Source organism: Bos javanicus, chromosome 6, assembly GCF_032452875.1.
Source record: "Bos javanicus breed banteng chromosome 6, ARS-OSU_banteng_1.0, whole genome shotgun sequence".
Classification (NCBI taxonomy): domain Eukaryota; kingdom Metazoa; phylum Chordata; class Mammalia; order Artiodactyla; family Bovidae; genus Bos; species Bos javanicus.
Genome location: NC_083873.1, coordinates 35,027,295 through 35,046,239, shown reverse-complemented (window position 1 = coordinate 35,046,239; position 18,945 = coordinate 35,027,295). Strand labels below are relative to the sequence as shown.

Below are 18,945 nucleotides of genomic sequence, written 5' to 3'. Positions count from 1 at the left end.
ATACATTTAAGAATACGAAACTAGGTAAAGCTGGTCAATATTTTACCTGCTGTTTAAAATTTAATAAGCTTAATGTTATTTTTGCTATTGTAACTATAACTGATCTTAGCCATATGTCTAAACTTTTTATTAATTATAAAAATGTTTATATTAATCTTCACTGAACTGCTAAACTCATTTATTATAATCATTTAAATTGACTGTATTTTCTTCATTCACAATCATATCACTTGTGGCTAATAACACTTTTTCTTCTCTTTTGAACCTTACACCATTCATTTGCTTACATTTGTCTTACTGCATATTGTTCAATAGATCTAGGTCTGAGTCACTATCTCAGTCTAATATTGATAATTTGCATAAGGGCAATCTTGGATTTTGACTTAGCTTATAGCTGAACAGTAGAGATTCTGGTTTTAGCTCTGATTTATTCCTAATTTATTTTGATCTTACAATGTTTATTATCCATAAATACAGCCATGCAATAATAGGCATGTTTTCTCTCATTTCTAGATACTTTAAAGTTAGATATCAAATTTTCAATGTGTCTAATACACAATAGTGGCAGTAGACATAGGTCTATGAAAATAACCTTGATGAAAAGAATGCTTTCTGACAATAATATTTTCCTAATGTAAGTGATCTCTTCCTTAGGAACTGGTGCGCTTATGTACATACCAGATTGTCTCCAACAGTGATACTGGACAACCAAGTCACTTATGTTCCAAGTGGCAGGGGGCCCTGTGGCTGGACCAGTGGACCCTGTCCTCAAAGGTATGTAGTGTTTCTTGAAAATACCCATTGCTTTTACCATAATCATGTGTGGCCTGGAATATGCAAAGAAAGTTAACCATACCAAGTACATGTATGTACAGTAGGGTCAGGGTAGAGCCATCACATTAAACTAGATGTGTGATCTTTAGTTAAAATGGACAAACTAATTATCCTTGCATCCGGTCCCATCACTTCATGGCAAATAGATGGGGAAAGAGTGGAAACAGTGGCTGACTTTATTCTTGGGGGCTCCAAAATCACTGCAGATGGTGATTGCAGCCATGAAATTAAAAGATGCTTACTCCTTGGGAGGAAAGCTATGACAAACCTAGACAGCATATTAAAAAGCAGAGACATTACTTTGTCCACAAAGGTTTGTCTAGTTAAGGCTATGTTTTTTCCAGTAGTCATGTATGATGTGAGAGTTGGACTATAAAGAAAGCTGAGTGAAAGAACTGATGCTTTTGAACTGTGGAATTGGAGAAGATTCTTGAGAGTCCCTTGGACTGCAAAGAGATCCAACCAGTCCCTCCTAAAGGAGATCAGTCCTGGGTGTTCATTGGAAGGACTCATGCTAAAGCTGAAACTCCAATACTTTGGCCACCTGATGCGAAAAGCAGACTCATTGGAAAAGACCCTGAAACTGGGAAAGATTGAAGGCAGGAGGAGAAGGGGGCGACAGAGGATGAGATGGTTGGATGGCATGACCAACTCAATGGACATGAGTTTGGGTATTCTCCGGGAGTTGGTGATGAACAGGGAAGCCTGGTGTGCTGTGGTTCATGGGGTCACAAAGAGTCAGACACAACCGAGCAACTAACTGAACTGAACTGCCACTTATGGGTGTTTTTAGCATATGTGAGTTAAATGAAGTAATATGCTTAGCCTAGTGCCTGGTACTTTGTGGGTTTTTAGTAAATGTTAACTCTATGTTTGTTTCTATTTGTATTATTACTATTACTTATATTCTATGACTAGACCAGCAATCCTTTAATTCCATGAAATTCATATGGTTCTAAAGGTTTATTAATAATTTCCCTTTCATACTAGGCTAAAGAGAAGCCCATAACTTGGCAAGCCACTAATTGCAATTATGCATGGTAAAGCAGCTAAGTGGGTTCTTTCTTCTTGTGTCTATTTTAATGACTTATGTTATTTAGGGTTGTTTTTTTTAATTATGTAATTTTCCTAAAATGTGAGGCTGAGTGATAAATTTTCTGAATTCATGCAGTCACAGTAGCTCAGCTGGGGGTATTTCAGGAAAGCCTGCAATAAAAACTAAAATTGTTATTCAGGCCATGATGGCTAATGTTATGCAAATTTTCATACAAATATCTCAGGCAATGAATCAGTCTGGAACAGTGTGCAGTAAGGATGCATAAAACCAAGGTGTTTCTTAGTGCCTAAGGGCATAGCTAAGGTCCAAAGAGCTAAGCACATCTTAGGGATTTGGGAGACCTGAGCTCCAGTTCTTCTTCCGGCATTTACTCCCTTTATGACAATTTCCTAGTCAACGTGCAATACAAAGAAAGGACTGTTAATTCTTTAGTAGTGAAAATATCACTACAGTAACCCCAATCACACTGCCCTTCTGAGTTTAAGGTGAGCTTTTTTTTTTCTCTTTGAACAAACTAGAAATATATATATCTTTGTTCCCGTTTTTTAATCTTTCTCTACATTTGAGTGAATCTCTCCATGTACTTTTTATTTCAGTACAAAAGCACCATTTGTCAGTTTTTCTTTGTCTGAGCCACATGCACCAGGGATACAGTTTGTCAAAGCAGGAACAGTTGACTCCAACAATAATGCAGCTAACTGCTTGACTTCACCCTGACAAACTCTAGAGTCTTTGCCCAAACTGCCTTACTCCCTGTTTAGCATTAGCTGCTGGACTAGAGATGCTATTTCACTGGACAGAGTTATTTGCTGATTATAATTTACAGAAATAAATACAGATAAATGATTAGCCTACTTTCAGAGATGGAAGAAGTCTTATAGCTCATTTTAAAACTGAGAAATAATTTCACATATAATTAATCACCCATCAAGTTATCACAGAAACTAAGACCCAGCCTGTTATAATACATTTCCCCACATAATCAGGGTTTATCCATGATACTGGCTACTGTTGTCTCCACATAGTCATATGTGACAAATTCAGATAATAATAAGTTCCTCATCAGCAAGCCAGGGTAATAATACTGTCCTCATAGAACTAATATGGGGATTAAACAAGATAATACAAACCAATTTCACAGACCCATTTAATAAGAAGTATTACCTAAATATTAAAGTCATAGGGATAAGAATCATGTGACCAAGTTGTATTTATGATTTACACTTACATATTTAAAGCTTGCAATTTAGTACCATTCACTATTTATTAATATATTGATTATTAACTTGAAATGCTACAGTTTCTTCATTTCCCTTTCATGGTTTCTTCTCAGAAACATTTTCTCATGTTAGATCCTTTTCTCTCTCTCCCCCTCTTCCCCTCCCTCCCTTCTTCCCTCTCTCTCTCCCTCTAAGAGAGATACTACATAAGAGAAATATAGGTAGTATAATTTAAAAACTTGAGAGATAAGAAAGTACAGGTTAAAATCATAGTGGCTATCATATTTTTAATCAGATCACTGATATCTAACTTGTTTCAAGTTGTTTAATATTTATCTGGAGGAAAAGAGATTCTTTTAACCCTAATGATATAAGAATAGTAAGAACTAAAACTAATTATTCCCATTAGCTATTTAAACATTAGAATTAAAATAGATTTTAACATTGGTTTAGTGAAAAGCATTATCAAGGGAAAAATTGTAGTATCTTTAGAAAACATAATGATAGGTATAAATTTTAAATAACAAAGAGTATAAACCTTAATTTTTTTATAATGTATTTAAAGAACTCTAAGTTTGACAGTAATATTGATGATGAACATTATGGTAATAAGAAGAATAACAGATAACACTCAACATAAGCTTATTATATTCCAGGCATCATTTTCCACTTTTATTCCAACTAATAATTTAATGTGAGACAAATAAACTGTTTTCCCCCAATGGGCTCCTCTCCTCTAGATCTCAGAAGATACCAAATTCTGTGTACAGGATGCAACATAAGATTGTTACCTCATTAGAATGGAAGTGCTGTCCTGGATTCAGCGGACCAAAATGCCAGCTAAAAGGTATCCAGGTTCAATGCATGAGACAGGGTGCTCAGGGCTGGTGCACTGGGATGATCCTGAGGGGTGGGATGGGGAAGGAGGTGGGAGGGAGGTTCAGGATGGGGAATACATGTACACCCATGGCTGATTCATGTGAATATATGGCAAAACCACCACAATATTGTAAAGCAATTAGCCTCTAATTAAAATTTTAAAAAGGGTATATTCTAATAGTAATTTCATAATCACAATGAGAAGCATAAAACTACTAAAGAATAAGCAACTGATTCCAAAGGAGTTGTGTTTTCTCTTTTGAACCCAAGCAAATTAACATGAAGTGAAACTACCAAGACTTACTATTTTAGAGCTTCCTAATGTGGGAGCTATTCCAGCACCCTAAAATTTCATAAGCTATCCTTTAAATTCTTTAATATTTGTATTGGTTTCATATGATGAATAATTGGAGATGTCTAAATATTTTAATTTCCCTTAGCTCTGTGGCATCAACAATGCCTTATTAAAATATCAGAAATCCTAACTTTATTTTTTAAGTAAACTGTCTTTAGAAGTGATCCTATGTAAAATTAAAATCACCTTCTAGTTTTGTTCCAGTTCAATCATTTGAAATAATATCATCTATAAGTGAAATTCTGCTTTTTAAAACTGATCCTAATGGAGCCATTTTTAAACAAAGTTTAAGGATTTTCTGGTGGCAAGCCTGATCAAATGCATGGTAACCTGCTATGGTCTAACATCCATGTGACTGTTATTTTGCTTTGGGCTTTAAATAGGTTTCCTTTGAAAAATAAAATACTGCATCAGAATACATATTTTAAATGAATGAATATTACAAGAAAGGCCATTAGCAGTAGCAGGGAATTCAATCAACAGTGTAAGAGACTGTGATTAAAAATTAATATAAGTGTGGAGAAACCATTATGATTCACATTTAAAAAAAAAGAAAGTTGTAATATAAAAGCTCTAGGAAACTTGCAGTTTAGTTAAGGATATTATATATGGTTCTTCTAGCCCATTCATTGAGAATCTGTAGGCAAATTTCACTGTACTGCTATTTTATTCTGGATCTGGACTGAATTTCAGAAATGTTATTTAATACATTTTCAGAGTATAGCATCAGGTAAAACAAAGTTTTAAGCAGAATATAATCTATACCAAAAATATTTGCAAACAAGGTAATTTAGCGTGTTCTAAAAAAACTCAAAATATGATCCAGCTTTCAAAGGATTTCTGATTTCCATCAGGTACACAAACATACTCTCTGTGGTAAAACATATTTGTTTATAGACTGTGTATGTCAGACGGTTAAGAGTTCTGGAGAATATTTAGTACTCTGTTCTAAAGGCTACAGTTCATTTTTATATTTCTCTTATGAAAAAAGATCCTTAGGATTATTAATTCCATTCAGTTCAGTTCAGTCACTCAGTCGCGTTATCATTTCTTAAATATCCAGCGTTTGTTCAGAAGGGTTCACAATATACCCTTCTGGAAATTTTGAATGTCATTGCACGTCCTATTGTACCTAACGGACTGAATGCAGACATGTAGCAGGAAGAGGAGCCTGTATGTCAAAGAATGTCATGGTCTCCAGTTGATGAGGACTATGTTCCTTCATGCTTCTTCCTTTTATACCTGCTAATGGATTATTAATCACTAAAGGTGGACTGTTTATGCCCAGGAGGAAAAAACACAGAATTTCATCATTATAAATATACACACACAATTAAAAAAAGACTAGTTGACAGTTTTGAATACCTACTATGTAGTATTTTCCCCTTTTTTCAAAGTATTATATGAAATATTTAAACTGAATCCAAACGGGATTTGCTTTGTTTTTTTAACAACACCCTCTGGTATAATGGAAGCAACCTGTGGATACCTTTAATACTAGATTCTCAAATCGTTATCTTGAATCCCCATTAACAAACACATTCCACAACAGTTCTGACTCTGACTTTCCGTCACAATAGTGTAACTAGAATTATGCAGGTGTCTGCTGGTTAAGCTGCCGTGGCAGGTCTTCTTTCCATTGAAATCTAGAGTAGGAATAATTTTCCGATGGCAGATGTTCCCGTTGTGTCATTTTGCCATACAATCAACCTAATACAAGTGTGATTCCAAGGGAACCTACTGTTGCTCCCTACAGTATCCTGACCATCCCAGTCTTCACTTTTATTGCAGTACATAAAAGCTGTTGAATTTTTCATTAGTGCAGTTGATGCACTGGTAGTATCAAGAAATACTGTGTCCCTTTGTCCCTTGAACCATTCTTCATTATCTCATCTATCCTTGGGGCAGGGGTTGGGGGATGTGGGGGGAGTGCACACATTTTCCTTCTGATTCCTACCCAATTACATAAAGGTACTCCTCCGCTTTTCATCATGCCTTATATATGTGCCAACAGTCTTTTATTCATATGTGGGAGAGAAAATTGTCAGGTTTCCTTTGACAGCACTCTCCATGCTGTCTCATATGACAAGCAGCTCCAAATATGGCAAGAACAATCAGTGTGGCTGATCCATTCTTTAAATCCCTTCAGAGCCCTCAAGGGTTTGAAAGAACCTGGTTATGTAGCTATAATTACTTCCGTGTCAGTCCTTTACAACAAGAGGGAATTATTTTATTCATAGAAAATTTGTAAAGTATTACATGAATTTCATAAATCCTTGTTTCCCCACAACTTTCCTTCCCACAACAAAATTAACTTCATAATAGAAAAAGTAACAATTTTAATTAAAATTGCACTAGGGAGGTCTTTTTAAATATATAATCAATAGATCAGAAAATGGAATTGCTGGCAACTATACTCTCATTTATTTCTCCTGCTTCACTTTCTACCCTTCTCTTTTTCTGTCTCTCTCTCTTTCAATAGACCAATCCCCAACCTGTTAGGAAAGGATGTGTGATCCAAAATCCATGGGGGCAAAAGAATTTGAAAAGGAAAACAGGTACATGTTTATGTATAACTGAATCACTTTACTGTACACTTGAAACCAGCACAACATTGTTAATCACCTATACACCAATATAAAGTAAAGCATTAAAAAAAAAACAAAACCCATGGAGCATTTCTTTCTGTGGTCTTATTCTCTAACATACTATTTATATTATTACTAACTTTCCACACATTCTCTTTTTGCTGCAACTCAGGGAATCAAAATTCTGGTAAGAAGTTCTATTAAAATATTAGTCACACTCCTAAGAAGAAACTAAGTTTTAAAAAGCGTAAGTGAATAGAGTTTTGTTGGGAATAAAAAGGAGCACCAAGTCCAATATCAAAGTAACATTTTTATATATTTTACATTTGTTACACCTTTCTTGAGGGTCAGCAAGCTTGTCTTCACAAAGTGACCTAGATTTGTGATATGGTATCCAAGATATGTTTTGAAATATCAGTAATGACATACTTTCTAAGACAATTTTATAAACTTTGCAATAATGTGCTTTTCCAGTAGATGTCTCTGAAATGTTCTGAAGTAGTTAAAGGAAATTTTGGCTTGCTCTAATAACACAAAGGACAGGAATTTAAGTTCAAATAATGTTAGCGAGGAGGGGAAAAAAACTTCTCTAAAAATCTGTTTTTAAAAAAATCCAGTCAGCTTTAATCAGATCCTCTATCTAGTAAAAAGGTATTTTATAAAACTTTTCTAAAATATATCATAGTTATTATGAATGTTTAAAATGTAATTAGTTGGTTATTAGAATAAACAGGCCCTGCCATATATTATGAATATATAAAAAATATTTCTTTTCATAAGTATGCACTAACTCAATAAATTATGTAAGAGCTATTGTACTATTTTAAATATGGGGCTTCTCCAGTAAGATTATTTTGAAAATTACTTCAATTAATATACCATAAAAGTTACAATATTTGAAACGAAAAAAACTACATTTCTTATATTTTTGCATATCTAGTTCTTGGTGGTGATTAATGCCTTCCCCTGAAAAAGAACATTACCTCCTCTGCTCAATGATAGTATGATACGTTTAGTCAAAAAACACAATGTACTTTTGTTGCATCAAACTGTATTCTTCTATTTAGCTACTAAATCTCAGTAAATGTTTACATATGTACTCAACATCATCATGCAGTGTTCAGTTAATATCAAAGGATCAGCTGCAAACTGGCCTTGTCAAACCACACAGGAAGGTGTCTGGTTCTAAGGTGGAGACAGCAAGCTTCCTCATTACTGAGACGCCATTAATGACTTCCTCTATATGCCTCAAAAGCCTGGAAGGAAGAAAAACTCAAAAATAACACCTGTCTAATTAAAAGAAAAAAAGGAAAATCACCTAATAAAGGGATGGTTGTTCTTGACACTTGCTGACCTTGCTTCTCTTAAGCCCTGATCCACCAAGATCAGAGATTCTAGTGCAAGGAAAAAAAAGAGTAATTATATTGGGAAAAGAGAAAAAAAGAAATCCAATTTTTAAAATACATTGAACTTTTTAAAAATCAGAAGAACATAAAGATTTGGGTAGAATTATTCTAATTATTATTAGAATTAATTATTAATTATTGATTGAAAAAATTGATTGAAAAAAATGAATTAATTATTCAATTAAATAAATGTCCTTCTGTCTTAGCACCAATCTCTTAGAAAAGATCAAGAAAAAAAGAAATTTGTACCTATGGAATAAAACAAAGGTCTCTGCTTAAGCGCAAGATAAGAAGATTGCCTGGAAAACCTAGAATCGTGGCAGTCCTGTGGTAGAGAATACATAAGGAAGACAGAAAGATTGCTAAATGAAAAAATAAAAGAGCATCGATCAACCAGGAATTTTATCACAGGAGAGTAACTGACTCCACTCTCAGAGATCATATCAGTGCTTCTCTACCATCTAAATCCCAAGAAATAAATTGGAATGAATGCAAGTATTGAACTCCAGTCAACAAACAGAGCTAAGAAAAGATAACAAACTATTGAATTTGTTAAACAGGCATTTCAGGTTTTTAACAGCCTTGGCAGAGACCCCATCCAATGAATTCCACAGAAAAGAGGTTCATACAACAATTGGATCTCAAAGATCTTTTGTGGTGCTTAATGGTTGTTTCTTTTACTTAGGAGTAAAATTCTTCATCCATTTCCTCCTAAAACAATTAATTAAAAATAACTATAGCTAAGAGCAAATGCGAAGTTTTATGCACACACACACATGTAATCACATTAGTTTTTGCCATTCAATATTGAAAGGGTTTCTTTCCACTTACATTTTCTTTCAAATCAGTCTTTTTAAAACTTTAAAACATATAGAAAAATATTCCTAGATTTCTTAAGAATCTCCATACCATCTTCCATAGTGGCTGGAAACTCAAACAGGGCTCTGTATCAACCTAGAGGGGTGGGATGGGGAGGGAGATAGGAGGGAATTTCAAAAGGGAGGGGATAATGTTGAGTTTTGACAGAAAACAACAAAATTCTGTAAAGCAATTATCCTTAAATAAAAAGTAAATTAAATATATATATGGAGAAATATTAACTGTTATTTCATAAAAATATTTCTACATGCTGAGGAATGAAGCACCAAAGATGAGTATGCAAGAAAACTAAAGACTTCAGTCGATATTTCTCTGTTAATCTTTATCCTTTTTGGTTTATTTCTCTTTTTCTTCCTGAAGTGTTAGTCACTCAGTCATGTCTGACACCTTGTGAACCCCATGGACTGTAGCCTCTGTACATGGAATTCTCTAGGCAAAGATACCAAAGTGGGTAGCCAGTCCCTGCTCTAGTGGATCTTCCAGACCCAGGGATCAAACCTGGGTCTCCCACATTGCAGGCAGATTCTTTACCACCTGAGACTTTCTGAAAGCTTTATTTAATTCTCTTCTCCCATTTTCTTATTCTAAAATTTTTTCTTGTCTTTTTATTTCTAATTTGCTGATTTGCTCTAGTATGTCACTTACTATTCTCTCATTGGCAATGCAATAGCATTTTTCCAGATTGCATGAATGCAACTTACTTGAAATTCTTTTGACCCTAAGGTGAATAGAAAATTACACTTAAATTCTTTTTGTATACCTCCTTTCTGTTCTTGACCCTTTACCTCTTACCTAGGTTTGTTTTCACTTCTTGCACATTCAGGATCTGGCCTGGAGTGAGTGGCAAAGAGACAACCATAATTGGATGAAGTACTCTGCCTCAAATAGGACCCAACACACATAGAATACCCTTCACTTCCTCTTGTGTGAGTGTGTGTGTGTGTGTGTGTGTGTACGACTCTCTTTTTGCTGGTACTTTCCAAATCAGGAACAGTCAATGAAATAGAATGTTACAATCTCCACATTAAATATGCAAGATTTAATACTTTGTAAAGAGAAGAGACCCAATTTCATTAAAATATAATGCAATATAAAATAATGCCTTATAATTTGTAATGAAAACTTTTAGCATCGTATTTTAAACCCTTGGGAATGTACTGTGTAAAATGCTACTGCAATTTTTATTGCGGTTACTCCACTTTAGTCAGGATCATGATTGCCTCAATCTGCCTCTTGATTATGGTGATGTGGTGGCAAGGGACAGGGTTTATATTAAAAAAATTGACAACTAATTTGGTATCAATTAATATATAAATCAATATAAAAATCAAAAATTAAGAATATTACTTTATTTTCTTAAGTTACTCCTGGCGGAGGAAACGGCAACCCACTCCAGTGTATATGTTATTTATATTATAAAACTATATACCAAATAATATAAATCATAACACAAATCAGTCATTGTATCATTCAAATAAATTCTAAGCAATTTATTAATTTCTATAAATTTGGATGTGCTCTTTTTTTTTTGGCATGGATGACACCAGCTAAATGATCTCCCCATCAGAGATATGATTTAATATAGGTAACTGCCTCTGTCTGTTTTAAAGACTTCTTCATCAGATTTAGAGCCATGAGTGACATGAAATCTCAGTAAGTTTATAATTTCTTTTAATATCAATGGTATTGCCACGTGACTGAATTATCTACTAGACACCACTGAGTTAACAGTGATTGCATTATGTTTTTTCATTATTTCTGTGTGTATTTTTAAATATTCAATATATTTATTATTAACTAAACCATAAAAATTCTTATAGGAATGTCCTATTTAATCAATTCATAGAGCTCAGCAAACATTTAATCAAACTTAGGGCATCATAAATCAAGGTGCTTAAACATTATACTTTTGAGTCTTGTCATAAAAATTTCATTTTCACATAAGTTATTAGAAAATCTGTATTTTCTCATGTAATTTCTCCTGTATTAATTTTTGTGTTAAGTAGTATCTGTAAACATTTTTCATATCTAAAATATCTTTTATCAGTTTTCATGTTATTTTCAGTTTAAAAGGGAAATAATTTTTTCCTTATAAAGTTAAAGAAAGATTTAGAATATCATTTATAAAAACCAATTCTCCTTTTCCTTTCTGTAAAAAAAAAAAAAAAACCTTGTTTTCCAAATGTTAAACATAAAACTGATCTGAATTTCATGATGATGTTAAAAGTTCTAATTTTTTCTAAAATTCTTATTTTATTGAATTTTACTAACATATTTGATAGTGTTTTTGAAGTTTTTTATTTCAAAGGCTTTACTTTACTTGAAAATTTTTATCATTACAAAAGCTTATTTCATGAAACTAATTGGTGGGTTCTAGTGGTAAAGAACCCACCTTCCAAGGAGACATAAGACATATGGGTTTGATCCTTGGGTTGGGAAGATCCCATGGAGAAGGAAGTGGCAACCCGCTCCAGTATTCCTGCCTGGAGGATCCATGGACAGAGGAGCCTGGCAGGCTACAGTCCATAGGGTCTGAAAGAGTCAGACACGACTGAAGTGACTTAGCACACATGCAATTTCATAAAGTTCTTTAATATTTTTCTCTTGATCACAAATTAATTTTAACAGAAATTAAATGTCATTGAAGACAAAAAAAGTCTAGTAATTTTTAATGATACAAATTTAGATCGTTATTTGAAGTCTACATTTATATATTAAGTAAAAACTGATGGACTTCTGTGGTTGTTGAGTGGTAAAGAACACACCTGCCAATGCAGGAAAGGAGGATGTGATCCCAGGGTCAGGAAGATCCCCTGGAGAAGGGAATGGCAACCCACTCCAGTATTCTTGCCTGGAAAATTCCATGGACAAAGGACCCTGATGGGCTACAGTCCATGGAGTCAACAACAGAGTTGGACACAACATAGGGACTAAAAAAAAAAAACAGTTCACTAATTTGTATTGAAAATCAAGTGGATTTTATTTCAAAAATACATATTATATTTTAAAATATAATTTATTTTTGATATTGATTTGTTATTTTTGATTTTGATATCTTATATATCAAAAGATGTTCCAGACTGATATTTGCACTGTATCATTAGATAATCCAGGACTTGGCTCATTATTGATAACATTTCTATTTTTTTCTAAGGTTCAAAAAATTCCCACTCATGATATCTAAAATACTTTGAAAATTTAAACCTTTGTCTCTTTTCCAGTGTTTTTAATAATTTATTATAAATTTGTAAATAATATTTAGTAAAATCTATGTACTGTGGAAAACTCTGAAAGAGATGGGAACACTAGACCACCTGACCAGCCTCTTAAGAAACCTATATGCAGGTCAGGAAGCAACAGTTAGAACTGGACATGGAACAACAGACTGATTCCAAATAGGAAAAGGAGTACGTCAAGGCTGTATATTGTCACCCTGTTTATTTAACTTATATGCAGAGTACATCATGAGATACGCTGGGCTGAAAGAAGCACAAGCTGGAATCAAGATTGCCGGGAGAAATATCAATATTTCTCAGATATGCAGATGACACCACCCTTATGGCAGAAAGTGAAGAGGAACTAAAAAGCCTCTTGATTAAAGTGAAAGAGGAGAGTGAAAAAGTTGGCTTAAAGCTCAACATTCAGAAAATGAAGATCATGGCATCTGGTCCCATCACTTCATGGGAAATAGATGGGCAAACAGTGGAAACAGTGTCAGATTTTATTTTTGGGGGCTCCAAAATCACTGCAGATGGTGACTGATGCCATGAAATTAAAAGACGCTTACTCCTTGGAAGGAAAGTTATGACCAACCTAGATAGCATATTCAAAAGCAGAGACATTACTTTGCCAACAAAGGTCCATCTAGTCAAGGCTATGGTTTTTCCTGTGGTCATGTATGGATGTGAGAATTGGACTGTGAAGAAAGCTGAGCACTGAAGAATTGATGCTTTTGAACTGTGGTGTTGGAGAAGACTCTTGAGAGTCCCTTGGACTACAAGGAGATCCAACTGGTCCATTCTAAAGGAGATCAATCCTGAATGTTCATTGGAAGGACTGATGCTAAAGCTGAAACTCCAATACTTTGGCCACCTCGTGCAAAGAGTTGACTCATTGGAAAAGACTCTGATGCTGGGGGCGGATTGGGGGCAGGAGGAGAAGGGGACGACAGAGGATGAGATGGCTGGATGGCATCACCGACTCGATGGGCATGAGTTCGAGTGAACTCTAGGAGTTGGTGATGGACAGGGAGACCTGATGTCCTGCGATTCATGGAGTCGCAAAGAGTCAGACACGACTGAGCAACTGAACTGAACTGAGCTGATGTATTGAGAACAATTAGTATGTGCTAGAAAGTAAACTAAAGTAAGCACCAAACAATTTAGAAATTCTAACTACTACATAAATCACACCTAATAAGAAATTGTGTGTGTGAGTGCTCAGTTGTATCCCACTCTTTGCAACCCCATGGATTGTAACCCACCAGGCTCCTCTGTTCATGGGATTTTCCAGGGGAGAAATCTGGAGTGGGTTGCCATTTCCTTCTCCAAAATAAGAAACTGATGTCTGTCAAAAAATCGATATAGTACATCGATTAAGGAATCTCCTTAAACTAATGAATCTGCCTGTAATGCAGAAGGCTTGGGTTTGACCCCTGGGTCAGGAAGATCCTCTGGAGAAGAGAATGGCAGGCTACTCCATTCTTGCCTGGAGAATCCCATGGACAGAGGAGCCTGGCAGGCTACAGTTGGTGGGGTCCCAAAGAGTCAGACACAACTGAGCGACTACCATTACTATTATGTAGTGCATAAAACGGACCCAACAAATTACTAGTTGTGAAAACAGTTCAGACGTTATAAAAGGAATTCCATTGATCATGTATCCTACAAGATATATCTTTTATCACACATACACAATTAACTTGGAGTAATTTAATATTGCAATTTTTTTAAACTAAGTTGATCAGTTATTGTTGTTTAAGTTGTATCCAACTCTTTTGCAACCCCATGGATTGTAGCTTACCAGGCTCTCTATCCATGGGATTTCCCAAGCAAGAATACTGGAGCGGGTTGCCATTTCCTTCTCCAGGGGATCTTCCTGACCTAGGGATCAAAACCATGTCTCCTGCATTGGCAGGCAAATTCTTTACCACTGAGGCACTAGAGAAGTGCTTATGAGTTATTACACTTTGTCATAATATATTTTCCAGTATGTATGGCTGTATTTCAATATTTTAATAATTGCTAGGTCACATTGGTGTATACTGACTGAATACAGGTTTGGAGTTAGGGCTTTGTAGGATGTTACCAGATAACAGTGAGGTGCTATAGCCTAGGCTTTGAGTGGAAAGGCCCTTTTATTTCTGAGACATACTGAAATTGTCAGTGGGCTCTAGATTTGATTGCTGGGTAGGTGGCTCAAAGACTTCACATGCACACACTTAGGAACCTCTCTTCGGGGATTGTGTGTCCTAACACTGAGAATAGTATTATCTATAGTAGGGAATGGGAACTGTGAAAACCACCCTCCACATCCACCTCACTTCACTTACTCCTTATAAAGGTCTGCTTGTCTATGGAATGGTAGGAGACTAAAGGTTTTAATTCACTTACTAAATCAAGTCTTTAACATGTACTCTTGTTATCAACAAAGCTAGTAGTTGTTTAAAAATTTCTGAAGATTAATCCAATTGCAATCTGGATTGCAATTTTTAACTTAAAAACATCTGGTGTTTTCTTTAAAAAAAAAGAAAAAAGAAAAATCTGGTATTTTCTGCCTTATAACATTGACTTTATTTATTAGAATTAGAAAATTTTGAAATTTGTTCTAAATTAATGGTTCTTAACCACAGTCATGCATTTAAATCACCTGCAGAGTTTAAAGAACTATATATGCACATTCTCAATTCCCCAGAACAGCGCTACGATTCATAATCTTCAGACGGGGCAAGGGTGATGGACAGAATGTTGACACTTGGTTTCAAAGTTAACAATCACTTCTGATTTCCATCCATAACAAAAAACTACTAGTCTAAAGAAATGTTAGGAAAAAAGAAGAAAAGCAAGAACATAATATGCTTTAAAAGTTAATAATAGAAAAATAAGTTTGAAGAGCAGCTGTGTTTGTATGCTACAAAATATGTGGTCTTTGTTTTCACCGTAATCACACATCGCTTCCCAACAAAATGCTCTACCTACCAGGTTGTGGCGTGCATTCCAATGCACCAGCTCTTTTTGTTCTCCTATGATCTGGCTCAGAAAGGTTAGCAGTAAAAAAATGAAAAGACCATTTGTTCATTTTGCTAAACCCACCTTTCCCTTTTGCTATAAATACAAGGCTATATCCAGAACACTCTTGCACGGCTAAGAGGAACGGGTAAGGTAGTGAGGTGGAAAGTTTGTAAGAATGATTTATCTTGATAGATGGATTTAATTCCAGTGATTCACAAACTTCAGTGTGCACTGGAATCAACTGGAGAGCTTGTTAAAGCACAGATTTTTGCCTCATTCCAGGGTTTCTTAAATTAGCAGGTCTGTGGGGGGTGCCCAGAAGTTGTATTTTTAAAACTCCTAGGTGATGCTGATACTGCTGATTCAGGGACCCTGGTTTGAAAACCAATGCTTTACTCTTTAGTAACACTCTTAAGTAGATAGATTTTAGCTGCCAAGAAAATGCTTTATTACATCTAAGAAGGTATCTTGATTTTTAAAATTATATAATTATTTAACACATATTTCTATAAATTAATTTGAATTGGGGCTATAATAATTTTACTGCTAGGATCTAGCATAAAGTTAATACTCTTCACCACCTACCATGGCTCCCAAATGCATACACTTTTCCCCAAGCTACATATTGTCTTCTTCCACCAAATAAGTTAAAAATTATGCCAGGCTATTTATTAATCAGTGGAGAGAAGAAAATCAAAACAAAAACTCCGGACATGAATGGAGATTCATTAATTTAGCTCAGTGCCCTAAAGAAAGCAATGCAAAATTTAATCCAACAATAGAGACTAAGTGAAATTAGCACCAAATATATATACTTTCTATGAAGTAGAGATGATTTAGTATTATTGTCACAGCGACATATCCTTACGGAGAATAATTAACATATGCCAGAAGTACAATTTCATTGGTACATAATTTCACATGGGAAGAAACACAGTCAGATACCAAACACTTGTTTTCTCGTGTCTGACATTCAGACCTCAATGAATAAATTTGTTCATTAGAAGTCTGAAAATTACAGACATATATTACTTGATGTGTTCAATATTTTTAATAAATCTTCCTCTAAATTGTTTTCCCCAGTGAAAAATTATATTCCCATTTAAAATATTGTTTGATTCATGGGAAAAAAGAAGCAATGTTTTAAGAGAGTAAATTTATTTTATAAGAATTTCTATTTTTCTGAAATTTCACTGATTTTACTGCTTGGTACCCTTTAGACATGCCCTGTAATGGTTTGCTTTTACTTACAGTGTTTCTGTTTTGAACCTATGTATTTCTTAAAAATCTGGGGAAAATCCATTTAAGTGGCACTATTAAGCAAATATTCTCTTAGTAAAGCACTTGTAGCTCTCCCTTACTTTCAAGTGGCCACCAGTTGGAAATTGCTTTGTTAAGCAGACCATCTTTGAGACAGTCCACTTAGAAAGTTGCTACAGCTTTTAACACAGCTGAGTTTAAGGTCCCCTCAATTATACTAACAGTATATATCCCCAAGTTTACACAGCTTCCCCAAACTATCATCCATTTTCAATTACAAGGAAACCTGAATAATTTTACTTTTTTCAAAGAGAACTAGAATCTTGCACTTCCAGTACCAATAATATGGTACCAATGTGGATGGGGGCAGAGCCGCTCACTCTGCAGTCATATTGGACCATGACCATCATGCTTCAGTACATGTGAAAACGCATGTTAGCCACATTGCTGCTCAGGACTGGAAAAAAATGAGGTAAACCCAGTGCTTAACTCTCTCTCTCTTCTCTTTTTGCTTCTATCTAGCCCAGGAACAACAGCAGCTGATACACAGCAAACAGGCTGAAAGTCACACGGCTGTTGGCAGAGGAACATTGGAGCAGCAGCCCCAAGACTGTGGTGACCCAGGTCACAGATTGTAATTATTATTGTCCCTAACCCAATCATTGTCAACTCTATTTATGAAGACTTACAAACAATACATCACTTGCCTGTCAAATGTTTGATGATGACACATTAATGTACCTCTTGACCCTTTTCTACTGCTGCTGTGTATTAGGTGAAACTGAATGAATTGCTGGTTCCCAGCATGAAAGGAACATGTGTAATTATTGGAGCTCTCTGTACAGACACAGAAGGGAATAGAAATGCTGTCACACTAGGGTGTAAGGAATTCACAGGTTTTCAAATTTAAATCACATTATTGTCCTCCAAAGAGTACAATTATGGAAGAACTTTGGCATGGATGGAAGGACTTGATCATTTTAAAGCAGCTGAGAAGCCTTTCTTCCCTTGTTTGATAAGAGATTGCCAAGGTGTATTGATCACAGACTAGGGCAAAGAACTGTGGCTCAGAATCAACAAGAATATCATGTTGATCTAAAGTTGGCATGTCACATACTTTCTCATATTTCTAATAAATATTTCACCATTCCTTTTAGGCTTCATCTCTTAGAAACATAAAGTTGGTTACTGCTAAAAACATCTATGTTTGGCATATATCTAGTCATACAAAACAAGGCACTCAAATTGAGGAATCTGATTTAAGGGAATCTCTTTAAGAATTCAGGTGAATATAGCTTATAAACTGTACTCAATTTTTGTTAAGGGGTCAAACTTCAGTATTTTCACAAAATACAATGAAACCCTCCTTGAATTATTGAAATCACATGTAAAGTTATGGAAAGTATCATTGTTTGATAAAGTGATTCTAACCAAATTCTGAATCTCTTTCTCTCTCATGATTTGAGTGGCTTTTTACAAATTTCTTCCCCTAAATAGTATAAAATTTAGGATGCCATTTGCCAAGTGTATATAATCTATATTTTCAAATATGAAGCACAAACATGGTTTATCTGAATTACCACACAATCTATCATGAGATTTGAGTGGTTTTAAATATGAATTTTTAAATGTTTCCTATTTTCTCATCTTATATATCAGCAGTGACACAAAAAATGACTGACCAGATGAACTACCAGGCAGTGAAACTAGCCCTTCTGCAGAAGAAGATTGACAATATTTCTTTGGCTGTGAGTGATGTAAGGAGCACATATTCCTCACTAGAAGAGAAAATCAATGAAGACAAAGCCGGGGAATTTAAATCTTTTCTAAAAGGTAAAAGTAAATTATTCATTTAGTTGAGACAGAAGGCAAAAGACTCATTTATCTTTTCCCACATCATTTTAAGATCTTTTCTTTAGATTGGGAGGTAGAGAATTCTAAAACAGATTTTTTGGGGGAATAAGATACTTTAAAATCCCTTAATTTCTGAAATAATGTGAACCATCTAAATATATTTTTACTAATACAGACAAATCTTTGACTATTTCATCTGACCTACTGACATTGTGTACCTAGTTATAGCCCTATCTGTATTCCTTTATAGTTAAAATGAGCTATACTTAATCTGCTTCCATTGTGGTTTCCAGTTCAAGATAAAGATGCAGTTCAAGATAAAGATGCAGTCAAGGGAAGCTTATCAAGGCACATAGATCCATGAATATCTTAATATTGATAAA

The 18,945-nt window shown here is 34.8% G+C and overlaps 1 protein-coding gene across 2 annotated transcripts in view; it reads left to right on the top strand.

The window, feature by feature from the left end:
* The window catches only part of MMRN1 (multimerin 1), a 93,615-nt gene that overhangs the window by 42,101 nt on the left and 32,569 nt on the right, over positions 1 to 18,945 (top strand). The window contains exons 3-6 of one of the 2 annotated variants that reach the window (XM_061419675.1): positions 655 to 774; positions 3,852 to 3,958; positions 17,231 to 17,332; positions 18,371 to 18,541. In XM_061419675.1, the coding sequence (XP_061275659.1) occupies positions 655 to 774; positions 3,852 to 3,958; positions 17,231 to 17,332; positions 18,371 to 18,541 (500 nt within the window). Of the gene's footprint in view, positions 1 to 654; positions 775 to 3,851; positions 3,959 to 17,230; positions 17,333 to 18,367; positions 18,542 to 18,945 lie in introns of both variants that reach the window. The other variant, XM_061419674.1, reaches the window with a different exon arrangement.